We start from the raw sequence: 15387 nt of genomic DNA on the forward strand, positions 1-15387 counted from the left end.
GTAAAAGGCTCAAATTAGCGAAGAGGGAATTGATTTAATTATCTATAAGAAAAAGAAAAACAATATTAACTTTAAGTTTGGAAAGTTTCTTATGAATTTCACTCCTTGGGAAGACTTGGTGCGACTATGTATTATAGAAGTACTTGCCATATTTCGTTTGCAGTGGCTTCTAAAAGTAGTAAAGGAAAGGAGCACTATTTTTATATTGATTCTTTAGTGGCTGCTGCCAGATACAGAAGATAGGAGAATAGGAGCTGATCTACGGTACCTGGCAGCAACCACTAAACCCTGTACAGACTATCCACACATTGCTTTCAACTACCCATTGTAGGTCATAACAGCTGATTGTTGGGGATACCTGTTGTCGGACCCCCACCGATCCTATATTGTTGACAATCAATATATAAATAGTGGACAACCCCTTTAAATCATTTGCGCTGAGCAAAGCAGTTACTGTCAGGTCAGTGCCCGGATAAGCCCTTTTGGTGTCCAAGGTAGGAGGTCTCAGAACGTACCTTACCCTCTCTGCAATCCATTGAAGAAAAATAGTTTATAACAATCATTGTATTTTTCTTTTTGCAGCCCATGGTGTTTATTTGGGATTCCTCATCACTTCAGATATTACATCAGCTTGGTTTGGGCTTCTTTGAAAGAGGTGTGGGTTGTCTCGCCTTCTCCACCCAGGTAAGTGTTTGTATTCAGTCTCTTCCATTCAGTACATAAAATGCCTTCCGAATTCTATAGGTTCTATAAAAACCTTCGACTTTCACCTTCCGCTCTTAAAATAAGGCCATTTGTAAGTGAAGGACAGAGGTTGGTTCAAAATATAGAAGAAGTGATAAACATTTTTTAAAATTGTTTATGTTTCACTCTTGTTTTTAGGGGTGCAAATACAGATCTTAATACTACTATTAACAAAAGGAAGTTTTGAGCTTAAAGAAACATGGTTGTGACAGTTTATGTAAAAAAAAAAAAGTATTAATGTACCACTAGATAAAAAAGGGAATGCGTCATCAGAAAATTACTAATTTATTTAAATCAGGTAAAATTGCTAAATATAATTTTTTTTAAGAGTCCTACTTCTTGTATTGGCACATGGACATTAGCAGCAATAAACTAGACCCTATATCGTGTTTATAAGTCCACTGAGCTCCTAATCTGAGCATGCTGTGATCTGGAGAAAGGTCATTGTGATGGGAAGTTGGAGAAGGTGAGCTGTGACATCACCACTGTGGATCCTATGTTGTCTTCTGTACATAGACATGTTATTTGTCATTGTAATCCTGTCTGTGATGATAATGAAGCTATTGAAAGTTGTCTGTACAGAATAGGAAGTGTGAGTCTAGTATAGGGCCCAGTGGCAAGTTGTAAAGTCTGTCTGAGGCTTCCTTGTACAGATTTTGCTCTAGACACTTCGTGTAGCAGATCCCAGAGAAATGTCGGCCATTACAATTTATTCTCTATACAGAAATTTGGACTCGCTGGGAAGCCACAGGAGTTGCGTCCATGGAGTAGCTGCTGACTGGAGGTGCGAGCCTGAAGCAAGAGTAGTACAACTAGCCAGGTCAGGAATTGAGAGGATAGAACCCGGGGCACAATCGGGTGACAAAACCATAGACAAGTGAATTATCAGGGTCAAATGCTATGGGATCAATAAAAAAAAAAGTGGTCACTGCTGATTGTTGAAGTTGTGTGTGATGCTGTCCTATTGGCCACTGCAGGGAGTTGAAATAGGGTTTGGTGCTGCTATTGGCCACTGCAGGAAGTTGAAATAGGATGTGGTGCTGTCCTATTGGCCACTGCAGGGAGTTGAAGTAGGGTGTGGTGCTGTCCTATTGGCCACTGCAGGAAGTTGAAGTAGGGTGTGGTGCTGTCCTATTGGCCACTGCAGGAAGTTGGAATAGTGTGTGGTGCTGTCCTATTGGCCACTGCATGAAGTCAATCCCAGGGGCTGAGCTGCTGGACAGCACATGCCCATTCAGCCTGGTTGAATGGAATCACAGGTCCGTCCTGTACTAGTGCCTTTGGCAGGACAACGTCCGCGCTGCCCACAGGTATTGGCTGTGATTGCTTCCATCACCACTGCCACACGCAGAGTGAAAATGGCAGATGTCTCTGGAGCAGCTCAGGCTGAAGATGTCAAAATTGGAACATTTCTGACGTTCCTTTTTTTTTCAATATAGTAAAATAGAAAATTGAAAAAAAAAAATCTAAAATTTGTAAAAAAAAAAAACCCCTCTAACATAAAACCTGATTTAATCACCCGGTGATTTTCTGATGACACTTTCCCTTTGTAGGCTTCTATATACTTTTTTCTGTTCCCTAATTGCTGCTTAGGAGTTTGGATTTGCCGAGTATTGTACAACGTAACCATAATCAAAGTATTTGTGATCTTCTCACAGGACTTTGGCCAATACCTTGGTGTTATAGATGACTGCAACGACCATGTGTTGTCAATCTGGGATACAGTGAAAGGAAACAAGATCGCGGAGACAAAGGTTAGTATCATGTTGGGATAGAAAACGTTCAAACACTTGTAAACCTGTCTGCAGCTTGTTTTTATTTTAATTCACTTTCTACCGCTGTTCCCCTGCTGACCTCCTGCGTGCACTGACACTGGGTAAGAACATATTTAGGCATTTCAAGCTGCAAAGGACTGGGATGGATCTGTTATTGCTGTATGCAGGGTCACCATATGCAAATTACAGGGGAGGTCCCCAGTGGGCGTGTTAGCACACATTGACTGCATCTTTCAAGTGCACTGACCCACCCCTGTGCACTTCCAGCCTGATTTGCATATGGTTTCTATATTAGACTTCTTATGACTGAGACAAAAATTAATGTGAGCACCTGGACAGACATATCACTACTTCCATATGGAAAAACATGCTGATAGATTCTCTTTAACATCTATATATATGAGGCATCGTGATTACTCGCTAATCCCGCCCCCTGCACAGTAGCTCCGCCCCCACCACATCACCACACATAATCCTGCCCCCCCACCCCATTACCACACACAATCCCGCCCCTCCACCCCATTACCACACATAATCCCACCCCCCCACCACATCACCACACATTTTCCTGCCCCCAACACATCACCACACTATTGTTATTAACTTCATTTTAAGTTAAAGGGAACCTGTCACCCCGTTTTTTCCGTATGAGATAAAAATACTGTTAAATAGGGCCTGAGCTGTGCATTACAATAGTGTATTTTGTGGACCCCGATTCCCCACCTATGCTGCCGAAATAAGTTACCAAAGTAGCCGTTTTCGCCTGTCAATCAGGCTGGTCTGGTCAGATGGGCGTGGTGTCTTCCCCCAGATCTTGCTTATTTTTCCGTTGGTGGCGTAGTGGTTTGCGCATGCCCAAGTCCAGAATCCACTGCACAGGGGAGGGAAAAGAGCACGATCTGCGCTATTCCCCTGGTGATCGGTGGGGGCGGCCATCTTCCTGTGGCCGCGCGTGCGCAGATGGAGCGCTCTGCTGCCCGGGGCTTCAGGAAAATGGCCGCGGGATGCCGCGCGTGCGCAGATGGAGATCGCGGCGGCCATTTTCCTGAAGCAGAGATGCGAACTCAGCATAGGTGGGGAATCGGGGTCCACAAAATACACTGTTATAATGCACAGCTCAGGCCCTATTTAACAGTATTTTTATCTCATACGGAAAAAACGTGGTGACAGGTACCCTTTAATTTACCACCTGCGTAAGCGCTATTGAATGTTGTCATTATTTACTTTAGTTTAATCACCAGCAGCGTTAATTAGATAGCAATGAGCGTGCCGAGCGTTAGCTGGCTGGAAACATCTAGTTATTTAATAGGCAAACTCACATTTTCGGTCTCGGCTACAGAATATATACAAATATCTATAAAAGTAAGACTGAGATTCAACCACTTAAGTAACACTCTGAGAGTGCGCAGAATTAAGAATCACAGACAAGTTTCCTTACTGGATGCCTCCAACACCTCTACATATTTTAGTGTGATAATTTTTGCTTTCCTCGTCAGCTTCTTTATGAGATCTGTGATATTCTCCCGGCTTTTACTGTTTCTTTCCTAGTGCACGAATGAGCCGGTGCTTTGTGTTGCTTTCAACCCCGTGGACAACTCTTACATTGTCACTGTAGGCAAGTCACATATTCACTTCTGGAGCTGGAGTGGTGCTTCACTCACAAAGAAACAGGGGATTTTTGGGGTAAGTGCCTTAAGTTGGTTTCTTTTATCCTGGGATATCTAAAAAAAAACTGGGCGGCCTGTGTGTCCATTTTTACCATCCGTTTACCATCAGTCCGCCATCAGTGTATGGTCCGTGTGTCCATTTTTATAATCCGTGTGCCATCAGTGTGTGGTCCGTGTGTCCGTTTTTACCATCTGTGTGTTATCAATATACGACCCCGTGTGTCTGTTTTTACCATCTGGGTGCCATAAGTGTGTTATCAGTGTATGGTCCGTGTGTCAATTTTACTGTCCATGTGTCCATTTTACCATCCGTGTGTCATCAATGTGTGTCCCGTCTGTCCATTTTACCATCATCAGTGAACGGCCCATGTGTCCATTTTTACCCTCAGTGTGTCATCAGTGTACGGCCCGTGTGTCCGTTTTTACCGTCCGTGTGTCATCAATGTACGGCCCGTGTGTCCATTTTACCATCGGTGTGTCAACAGTGTACGGCCCGAGTGTCCATTTTACCATCTGTGTGTCACCAGTGTGCACTGTATATGGGGACTGAACATTGGACATTGCACTGTATATGGGGACCGAACATTGCACTTTGCACTGTATATGGGGACTAAACATTGGACACTGCACTGTATATGGGGACTGAACATTGGACATTGCACTGTATATTGGGACCGAACATTGCACATTGCACTGTATATGAGGACTGAACATTGGACATTGCACTGTATATGGGGACAGAACATTAGACATTGCAGTGTATATGGGGACCGAACATTGCACATTGCACTGTATATGGGGACTGAACATTGGACATTGCATAGTATAAGGAGACTGAACATTGGACACTGCACTGTATATGGGGGCCGAACATTGCACATTGCACTGTATATGGAGACAGAACATTGGACATTGCACTGTATATGGGGACCGAACATTGGACATTGCACTGTATATGGAGACAGAACATTGGACATTGCACTGTATATGGGGACAGAACATTGGACATTGCACTGTATATGGGGACCGAACATTGGACATTGCACTGTATATGGAGACAGAACATTGGACATGGCACTGTATATGGGGACAGAACATTGGACACTGCACTGTATATGGGGACAGAACATTGGACTTTGCACTGTATATGGGGACAGAACATTGGACATTGCACTGTATATGGGGACAGAACATTGGACATTGCACTGTATATGGGGACCGAACATTGGACATTGCACTGTATATGGGGACTGAACATTGGACATTGCACTGTATAAGGGGACCGGACATTGCACTGAATATGGGGACCGAACATTGGACATTGCACTGTATATGGGGACCGAACATTGGACATTGCACTGTATATGGGGACCGAACATTGGACATTGTACTGTATATGGGGACCGAATATTGGACATTGCACTGTATATGGGGACTGAACATTGGACATTGCACTGTATATGGGGACCGGACATTGCACTGAATATGGGGACCGAACATTGGACATTGCACTGTATATGGGGACCGAGCATTGGACATTGCACTGTATATGGGGACCGAACATTGGACATTGCACTGTATATTGGGACCGAACACTGGACATTGCACTGTATATGGGGACTGAACATCCACTGGACGTCCGTCCACCCTTGCGTACGTCCTTCTCACGACTAGGATGTGCACACACACACATTTTTTATTGACTTGTGCTGTTACTTCTGCCACATTATTTCCTGTACAGTCCGTTTTTCTTGTTTTTTTCTGCCCCTTCTATAGAAATATAAAAAGCCTCGCTACGTGCAGTGTGTGCTTTTCGACCGAACCGGGGATGTCCTTACAGGAGACTCAGAGGGACAGATATTAACCTGGGCCAGAAGTGCCGCAGATACACGGACATTGGGCAAAGGTGCAAAGGGTGAGATATAACATACGGAAATGATTTTAGGATTGTATTATCATTTTTAGCATTGTTAACTATTCTTACCTCTATGGGATGAAGATCGGTTGGTCTGACCGAAATATATCCAATCCTCAGGGCATTTTTTATTTCATTCCTCAAATTTTTACCAATTGTGCATCTCCACGATCCTATCCCTATATGTGGTTGGTGTAATAATAATATTAGCAAATACCTCCAATTAGAAATGTAGTCTAGTTCTTCTGATTCACTATGTCACTTAGTCTATGTGCAGGGCATTGCAGTAGCTTAGGTATCCATGGTTATGACCACTAACAGCTAACTCACTATCACTATATGAGTGGTTGTAACCATGGATATCTAAGGTCCTGCACATGGGGTAAGGTACATAGCGAATCAGAAGAACTAAACTACATTTCTAATTGGAGGTATTTGCTAATATTATTATTATTACACCTACTACATATTGGGATAGGATCCTAGAGATGGGAATATCCTTCAAGTCTATGACCACCTCTGTCTTGTATACAACCAATTACTCGTCACGTAGTTGATAAGTTTTCTTCTTCCCCCTCCTTTGTCTGTTCCCCAGATACATATCAGATATCACGTCACACCCGTGCACATGATGGCAGCGTATCATCGCTGATCGCTCTGCGAGGAGGTTACGTGCTCAGCTCAGGAGGAAAGGACAGGCGCTTGGTGTTGTGGAGTGAGACCCTGAGCCAACTGAAGGAATACGAGGTAAGCAGTTATTCCAAGAGGACGAGAAATGTAATTTGGTGTCGCCTTTCTTCATCGTGTTTCTACTCCTTTTGTCGTTCAGATCCCTGAACAGTATGGGGCTGTACGATCCATCGCAGAGGGCATAGAGGGAGAACTGCTGGTCGGGACAACGAAGAACGCCCTTCTGAAGGGGTCTCTGGAGCAGGGATTTGCACCTATCATACAGGTGTGTTTGCACCTACCGTCCAGCATGTTCGTTTATGGGGCGGACATCTGGCAGTGACCACAACCTTCATGAGCATCCTAGCATCTGTCCACTAGAGGGCCCCACTGTAAAAAAAAAAAAAAAAAAAAAACCCATATAAAAAACAAATGTTCGACAGCCACGAGACCTGCAGCAGCGGGGACTCGAACATAGTATTCGAGCTTCTCTATTAGCACAGATGTCTTATTCCTGACACATGCTTTAATGTTACATTCTGCAATAAAGGGCGAATTATAGAATGTAGTACGTGGATTATCTTGTCATGGACATTGCACACAAACACTGTAAGCCACCATTAATAGCATAGTCTACCAATAAAAGAAGAAACACTTATGTGAGTCTTGTGGGCAGTACATCGTTGATCTTTCCTTTGTTGTGCCTGGAATATGAGATATAGATATATACCGTACATAAAATATATCATACACTCATGCATTCTGTCGCATGTTACCTTGTTTTCTGCAGGGGCACACAGATGAATTGTGGGGTTTGGCTACACATCCGTTTCAGAATATCTTTGTAACCTGTGGCCATGACAAGCAGTTGTGTATTTGGAATGGCAGTGACCATACTCTGAATTGGGCATGTTTATTGGAGGTGAGTCACAGAAATGTTACGTTATGGTGCAATTACTGCATAAGGGATTTTCCCGTATAAAGCCAAACAGAGCGGAAAAGGCTGTGAGTACCTCCGCCCTCCCAAACAGAGCAGAAAAGGCTGTGAGTACCTCCGCCCTCCCAAACAGAGCAGAAAAGGCTGTGAGTACCTCCGCCCTCCCAAACAGCAGAAAAGGCTGTAAGTACCTCCGCCCTCCCAAACAGAGCAGAAAAGGCTGTGAGTACCTCCGCCCTCCCAAACAGAGCAGAAAAGGCTGTGAGTACCTCCGCCCTCCCAAACAGCAGAAAAGGCAGTAAGTACCTCCGCCCTCCCAAACAGAGCAGAAAAGGCTGTGAGTTCCTCCTCCCTCCCAAACAGAGCAGAAAAGGCTGTGAGTACCTCCACCTCCCCCAAACACAGCACAAAAGGCTGCGAGTACCTCCACCTTCCCAAAAAGAGCAGAAAAGGCTGTGAGTAACTCCACCTCCCCCAAACAGAGCAGAAAAGGCTGTGAGTACCTCCACCCTCCTAAAAAGAGCAGAAAAGGTTGTGAGTACCTCTGCCCTCCCAAACGGAGCAGAAAAGGCTGTGAGTACCTCCGCCCTCCCAAACAGAGCAGAAAAGGCTGTGAGTACCTCCACCCTCCCAAACAGAGCAGAAAAGGCTGCGAGTACCTCCAACTTCCCAAAAAGAGCAGAAAAGGCTGTGAGTACCTCCACCTCCCCCAAACAGAGCAGAAAAGGCTGTGAGTACCTCCGCCCTCCTAAACAGAGCAGAAAAGGCTGTGAGTACCTCCACCTCCCCCAAACAGAGCACAAAAGGCTGTGAGTACCTTCGCCCTCCCAAACAGCAGAAAAGGCAGTAAGTACATCCGCCCTCCCAAACAGAGCAGAAAAGGCTGTGAGTTCCTCCTCCCTCCCAAACAGAGCAGAAAAGGCTGTGAGTACCTCCACCTCCCCCAAACAGAGCACAAAAGGCTGTGAGTACCTCCACCCTCCCAAACAGAGCAGAAAAGGCTGCGAGTACCTCCACCTTCCCAAAAAGAGCAGAAAAGGCTGTGAGTACCTCCGCCCTCCCAAACAGAGCAGAAAAGGCTGTGAGTACCTCTGCCCACCCAAACAGAGCAGAAAAGGCTGTGAGTACCTCTGCCCACCCAAACAGAGCAGAAAAGGCTGTGTGTACCTCTGCCCTCCCAAACACAGCAGAAAGGGCTTTGAGTACTTCTGCCCACCCAAACAGAGCAGAAAAGGCTGTGAGTACCTCTGCCCTCCCAAACAGAGCAGAAAAGGCTGTGAGTACCTCCACCCCCCCAAACAGCTGAGAGTTGCACCCCTACCGATCTGATATGAATGTCATATCCTGAGGGAAGGCCACCAGTACTGTGAACGTGAATAAACACTTCCAAGTTTTTCTCTGCTATAAGGTTGCTGAAGGATTAGGTAATTTTTTTGAGAAGGGTATTTTTGTGTATATTTATATTTATGGACCTACTATGAAACAGTGCTTCTTACTCGTAGGATCCTGGTTTATGTGCAGATTTCCATCCCAATGGAAAAGAAGTTTGTGTGGGTCTAAGCACAGGAAAGTAAGAATAGACATCTGTTTTGCAGTTCCTTCTTTCCTCTTCTATAACATCATCTTTTCATTCTTCTCTCCTTACAATTCTCCCGAATATGTGCTACATGCTACTAAGTGCAATGTCCTGCACTGGTCTGCTGTTACGATGACATTGCAGCTTTTTATACCCACATTGATTTGTGGCTCCTGTACCTCCTTCTTCCACCTATGTGGCCATCACATATCCGTTCTTTACAGGTGGCTGGTCTTGGACCTGCAGTCCAGCAAAATCCTCTCGGTGCACTCCGATGGGAATGAGCAACTCTCTGTGGTCAGATACTCTCCAGGCGAGTAAGACACAAGTGTCTTTTTTTCAAGTGCTTTTTTTTTTCTTAATGTATATTTGAGTTTTGTGTTCATTTTAGATTCTGGGACATATCTGTAAAATAAGTGCAGGTTGTAGGTTTTCTAATTTCTTAAATTATTTGGGGCTGCAATGAGGGTCTCGTACACGTCAGATGAAAGTTGGCTGATTTCGGTAGGATCAACAAGCTATCTGATGTATATGGGGGGGGGGCCTCCTGACTCTCCCCTCCAATAGATCAAGTTGGGGAATGTTAACCTATTTTTAGAAGAGAGAAGCCACTTATCAGAGAAGTCCAGAAACGGCTTTCTCCTCTCTCCATGCTAAAAGCACATGGAAGTTCAGCAAAGCCGAGGGCTCGTGTGTATGGGAGAGCTTGGTGAGATAGCTGGAACCTCCGGACATCAAGTACCCCAAAGAGGCTACAACTTGGCCGACCATTGACCACAGTTGTCTCCCGATGCAATGATCTTCCTCAAATGTCCAACAATATTTTTCAATCTACTGATTTATATGTGATTTTAGAAATTGTGGTGTGGAAAGTACCTTTTACCATTAAAACATTCTGGGTTTCATTACCGTCTTGCTTAGATCGGCCTTTAGATTTGTTTTGACATCTTACATTCTGCATGGTTTTCATCATTCTGTCTTTCTCTCCGATAGATGGGAGTTTCCTGGCGGTTGGTTCCCATGATAATGTCATCTACATGTACAGCACGGGCCATAAAGAACATAAGGATTACTCCAGAGACAGCTCTTTAGAAGAAAAATATAGCTCCCAAGAAGAAGGAGAAAACCCCGAAGGAGAGGGAGAGACCTTCGTGTGTGAGAGAACGCAGCACTACACGCGATATGGAAAGTGCGTGGTGAGTTCTCAGCCCTCATTATTTGCTTTTCTGATGCTCTTAGGATCCATTGCTGTCAATACAAATTTGATATACCCATTGGCACTTATTTTAGAATTAAGTTACCAGTTCTGGTTAAAGCGGTCCCTCAGGCTACATTGGCCTCAGGTTACAGTCCGGGACTACTAATTGGTCATCAGTATTAGTTGGATGGGGTCCGACAAAAGCCATCTGAAGTTCCCTATAGATAAAGCTCGAACACTATAGCTCCGTACACTGTGTAGTGAATGTCCGTGGATACTGCAGCTCAGCTACTATTCAAGTGAATGGCTGATGAACTGCAGTACTCGGCAGCAGCCACTGCACATCTACGTAGCTGCGTTTTTCCACTCTGTACATTGCTTACATCTGGCCACTACAGCTGAGCGGATTTTGTCTGATCAGTTGGGGTCCCTAGTGTCAGATCTCCACCGATCTCCTATTTATAAGCTACCCCAAGAAAAGGTCTTCAGTATGTTAGTTCCGGACAAACTCCTTTTCTTTACGTTACTTAGAAATTAGAACACAGCACCTTATGGGGAGAACAGCATTACCCATACATGATGCGCACGTCTCAGCCAAGGAGTCCTTCTTAGCATAAAGTCCAGTATCCAAAAATGAAAAAGACAGCGCCTCACACGTTGGTGAAATAAATCACGCTTTATTCTGCCTTCTGTGGCGACGTTTCGATCCCAAAGAAAGGTTTGATAAAGATCTTTGGGATCGAAACGTCGCCACAGAAGGCAGAATAAAGCGTGATTTATGTCACCAACGTGTGAGGCGCTGTCTTTTTCATTTTTGGATATTAAACTCCTTTTCTTTGTCAGATTTATTCTTAATTTTCCCTCTTATTTGGGACTTCCATTTACTAGTTTTCAGTAGAGTTATGGAATCAGTTGGTTGCAATGGTTGTCAAGAAATAAACTAATATTGTAACTTAGGGGCACTATTATATCTAATACTGGCCACCACAGTATACAAATATTGTTAACTTTCCTTTTATGTTTAAGTACCATAGTAAAGTCACCAATAAAATTAATAAATTGAACTTGTTTTCATCTTCTCACAACAGGGGCACTCCAGCTTTATAACCCATTTGGATTGGTCAAAAGATGGAAATTATATCATGTCAAATTCTGGAGACTATGAGATCCTATACTGTGAGTATTGAAAACAGAAACACATTTTAGAATCTTACAATTAATTTAGATTTTATTTTTAAGGTAATACTTAGTAATTAATGAGAATCATTAATTTATTTATTTAACTTTTCTTTATTCCTTATATCCTATCACTTGTCACATACCTATACTATAGTATAATATTTTACTTTTTTCCAAAGTCTTTGGTTGTCTTACCTTTTCTGCTTATCACTTATTCCTAACAAGGGGATATCATCGGAGGGTGCAAACTTCTCAGAAACAGATATAAAAATAAAGATCGTGAGTGGGCAACATACACATGTGTACTGGGCTACCATGTTTTTGGTAAGTAATGATTAGTGCATGACAATATAATTTATATTATTAATGAGCAGACAAGTATTCACTCAGAGCAATGGGCTCCATGTCAATTGTACATCTTTCTTGACTTTTAAAGGCTTTTTCCATAATACACATCCCTTTAAGCTAGCCATAATATGACTCTTTCTTTGAAACTCATCAGATGCCGCAGTCACTATTGACAGGTTAAGCCGGATCAGGGCTACGGATATATCCATCATAGAGCACAATATGCATATACTATATGATATGCTTCATAGAGGGATATAGGGCTACACCCTCCATAAACATGCATGTTTGAATCTATTGAGCATACATCATTTTCGTATGAACAGGGAATACGTGGCTGCCAAGCATAATCACAAAATCTCACAAAGGATCAAGCCACTACTTGGACTACCCCTTTTTAAATGAAATAGAACCCCCCTTGTAAAATAAACATAACAGATACTCTCCTGAACATTTCTTCCACTTGTCTGAGGGTGCTGCAGCCCAATAGTAGCCACTGATTGGCTGCAGCGCTCTTGTGGCATAATGATATCATGAACACTGACGACCACATCACTGGAACACCACCTTAATGAGTGGTGAGTAGATGTTATTTTTATCTTAAGTGGGTGTCTACTTAGTTTAAAAAGGGGTTGTCCAGATAGTGTTCAATCTGTTCATTCTCTCCAGTGACAGCGGCATGAGATGGGACTCTATTCTGGAGAGGTTGGACCTGCATATATGAGACATGTAGTATTGCAGACTACACATAAAAGTGAAACATACATGGTAAAAAAAAGCAGACATTACCAATACCAGATCACAATAGCAAAGCACTACAGGATGCAGCAGACTCGCATGATAAAGGTGGGCGCAGCAAAGAAGCAAAATACTGATGAAACAACCACTCACAAACCTACCATTCATGGAGTGGTGATTTCCTAGTGGTATAAATGCACACAGATGAGGCTGGTATAGGGCGTCAGTCACACACGTGTGCTGCACAGTGTCTGGCCTGCAGCCTATAGATCACGGCTGTACCATTTTTCAATATTTGCATAGTACAGCCAGGCCCTTTAGTGCTGACTGGGTAAATTGGGGTGTATCAACTGTGGGGTGCACTGTGGAGTGCACAGTGGGGTGCACTGTGGAGTGCACTGTGGGGGGCAGTGTGGTGTTCTCTGTGGGGTGCATTGTGGAGTGCACTGTGGGGTGTATTGTGGGGTGCACTGTGGAGTGCACTGTGGGGGGCAGTGTGGTGTTCTCTGTGGGGTGCATTGTGGAGTGCACTGTTTGGTGCACTGTGGGGTGCCCACCTGATCTAACAATAAGGAAGACTGTACATACCAATGGTCTATAGCAGAGGACAGTAAATTTTTCATTTTTTCTTTCAATAGGGGTTTGGCCAGAAGGATCTGATGGGACAGATATTAATGCTCTCTCCCGCTCCCATGGCATGACCATGATCTCCGTTGCAGATGATTTCTGCAAGGTTCACCTCTTTAGCTATCCTTGCAATAAGCCTAAGGTATGAAGCCGAGTGATGTATAACAGTAACATTCTAACACTATTATTGCAAATGTAATACGTTGCTAATATAATGTAAAATGTCTGTAATTAATTTGCATATTTCTCCAATAGGCACCAAGCCATGTCTACTCTGGCCATGGAAGCCATGTAACCAACGTTCGCTTCACGCACAGTGATAGCTACCTCATATCATTGGGTGGGAAGGATGCAAGCATTTTCCAGTGGAGAGTTGTGAAAGCTGTAAATCTTCCTCGCAGCCAGTCGCTGTCCTCCACATCATCGCTAGAAGCTGCTCACTAAGGGACGTCTCCCAATACACAGAGACAAAGATCCGGAAACCATAACCTGGTTGTGACTTATTATTATTAAATCTGCCAACATTCATTGTTACTAGTGATGAGTGAACATGCTGGGATAAAGTGTTATCTGAGCATGCTCAGGGGCTAACCGAGTGACGTCAGCATACTTGAAAAATATGTTCAAGTCCCCGCGGCTGTTCGACAGCCACATCACATGGAGGGATAGCCGGTTTGTTAGGCAATCCCCTGCATATGATGTAGCTGTCTAACAGCTGCGAGACATGCAGCCACGGGGACTTGAACATATTATTTGAGCACGCCGACGTCACTTGGTTAGGACCTGAGCATGCTCAGATAACACCTTATCGCTCATCACTAATTGTTACCTTATCAATTAAAGCCGTGTAAGGTAACTCTGAGCCGATGTCACACAAGTACCTTCTAAGAGCGGAGCCGACACAACGACCTGCAATGTCACAATATCAGAAAGGTTATTACGGTACAACTCCACAAGTCGATCAGACATTCTCCCAGCTCTGCTTTTTGCTGACTACATTCCCCTTTTATTCCCCTACACCTGCCATACTGCTCTAGACTGAGCCATAGGTCTTAACGCCATCTTAACTACTGAAACGCAAACCCACCACGTCCTGCAGTAATAAACCCCCAACGTGCCTCATGTCATTGTACATATAGTGTAAGCGTCCGGCGGCAGACACAGCATACGCTTTCTAAGAGAGTGAAGGACAGAAGATGTATATGTATAATAAAGGCATTAGGGTTAGTGACCGACCATAAAACCCTTTTCTGGTGCTGACACGTCCATAACAGATTTTTATGAAATATTGCTATCAATAATTGCACTGTAGACAATCCTGCAACATATCCTCAGAAACGTGAAGCTTTCTGTCCCGCACTGTCTCATTAGATGCAAACAATGCCAAAATCGAGCCCCACCTATCAATAGTGCAAAAACCTACCTAACATGAAAGCTGCGCCGGGTGACGTGAGAGCCATCCATCCTTATACCTGCTCCTTCTGTGCCCTCACAATGCTCCTTCCCTCTTACCTTCCAAAGCACTATTTTTTTTTTACCCCTTACTGTATATAAAGGTATATGTTTAATTACTGACTTCCAGTTTAAATGGATTTTTATTAAAGAGATATATATGAAATATTGGAAAATGAGGTGTCGTGATTGGGGTTTAATTATGATTGTGGAAACGATTTTATTCTGAAAGTTTGTGACTTTTTTATTGTTGGGATAGGTCATCAATATCAGATTGATGGGGGTCTAACCCTCTGCACCTCCACTAATCAGCTGTTTAAGGGGCCGCAGTGCTCCCACGAACTCTGCAGCCACATCCCTCTTTCTGCGCGCACGCTGTCTGCTTAGTAGCAGTGTTAGAGAACGTTGCCAACATGTCCCATTGATGTGATTGTGATAACGTTGCTAATCCTGCTACTAAGTAAACTGTATGATGCAAATATAGGGCTAACATGAGCATCATAGATGGCCTCTTCAAACAGCCAAGCCAAAAGTTGGACCTCCACCCACCTGATTCTGGTGC

The 15387-nt window shown here is 43.8% G+C and overlaps 1 protein-coding gene across 1 annotated transcript in view; it reads left to right on the plus strand.

Moving 5' to 3' along the window:
• Positions 1 to 14997, plus strand: part of EML3 (EMAP like 3) — a 59352-nt gene extending 44355 nt beyond the window's left edge. The window contains exons 10-23 of the mRNA XM_077287520.1: positions 583 to 684; positions 2403 to 2498; positions 4068 to 4202; positions 5963 to 6101; positions 6697 to 6848; positions 6931 to 7056; positions 7561 to 7692; positions 9210 to 9277; positions 9508 to 9596; positions 10277 to 10479; positions 11570 to 11657; positions 11886 to 11984; positions 13385 to 13515; positions 13629 to 14997. Coding sequence (XP_077143635.1) covers positions 583 to 684; positions 2403 to 2498; positions 4068 to 4202; positions 5963 to 6101; positions 6697 to 6848; positions 6931 to 7056; positions 7561 to 7692; positions 9210 to 9277; positions 9508 to 9596; positions 10277 to 10479; positions 11570 to 11657; positions 11886 to 11984; positions 13385 to 13515; positions 13629 to 13817 — 1749 coding nt within the window. The 3' untranslated portion in view covers positions 13818 to 14997. The remainder of the gene's footprint in view (positions 1 to 582; positions 685 to 2402; positions 2499 to 4067; positions 4203 to 5962; positions 6102 to 6696; positions 6849 to 6930; positions 7057 to 7560; positions 7693 to 9209; positions 9278 to 9507; positions 9597 to 10276; positions 10480 to 11569; positions 11658 to 11885; positions 11985 to 13384; positions 13516 to 13628) is intronic.
• Positions 14998 to 15387: the final 390 nt, after the last annotated feature.

The sequence above is a fragment of the Ranitomeya variabilis genome, chromosome 2 (genome assembly GCF_051348905.1).
Source record: "Ranitomeya variabilis isolate aRanVar5 chromosome 2, aRanVar5.hap1, whole genome shotgun sequence".
Lineage (NCBI taxonomy): Eukaryota > Metazoa > Chordata > Amphibia > Anura > Dendrobatidae > Ranitomeya > Ranitomeya variabilis.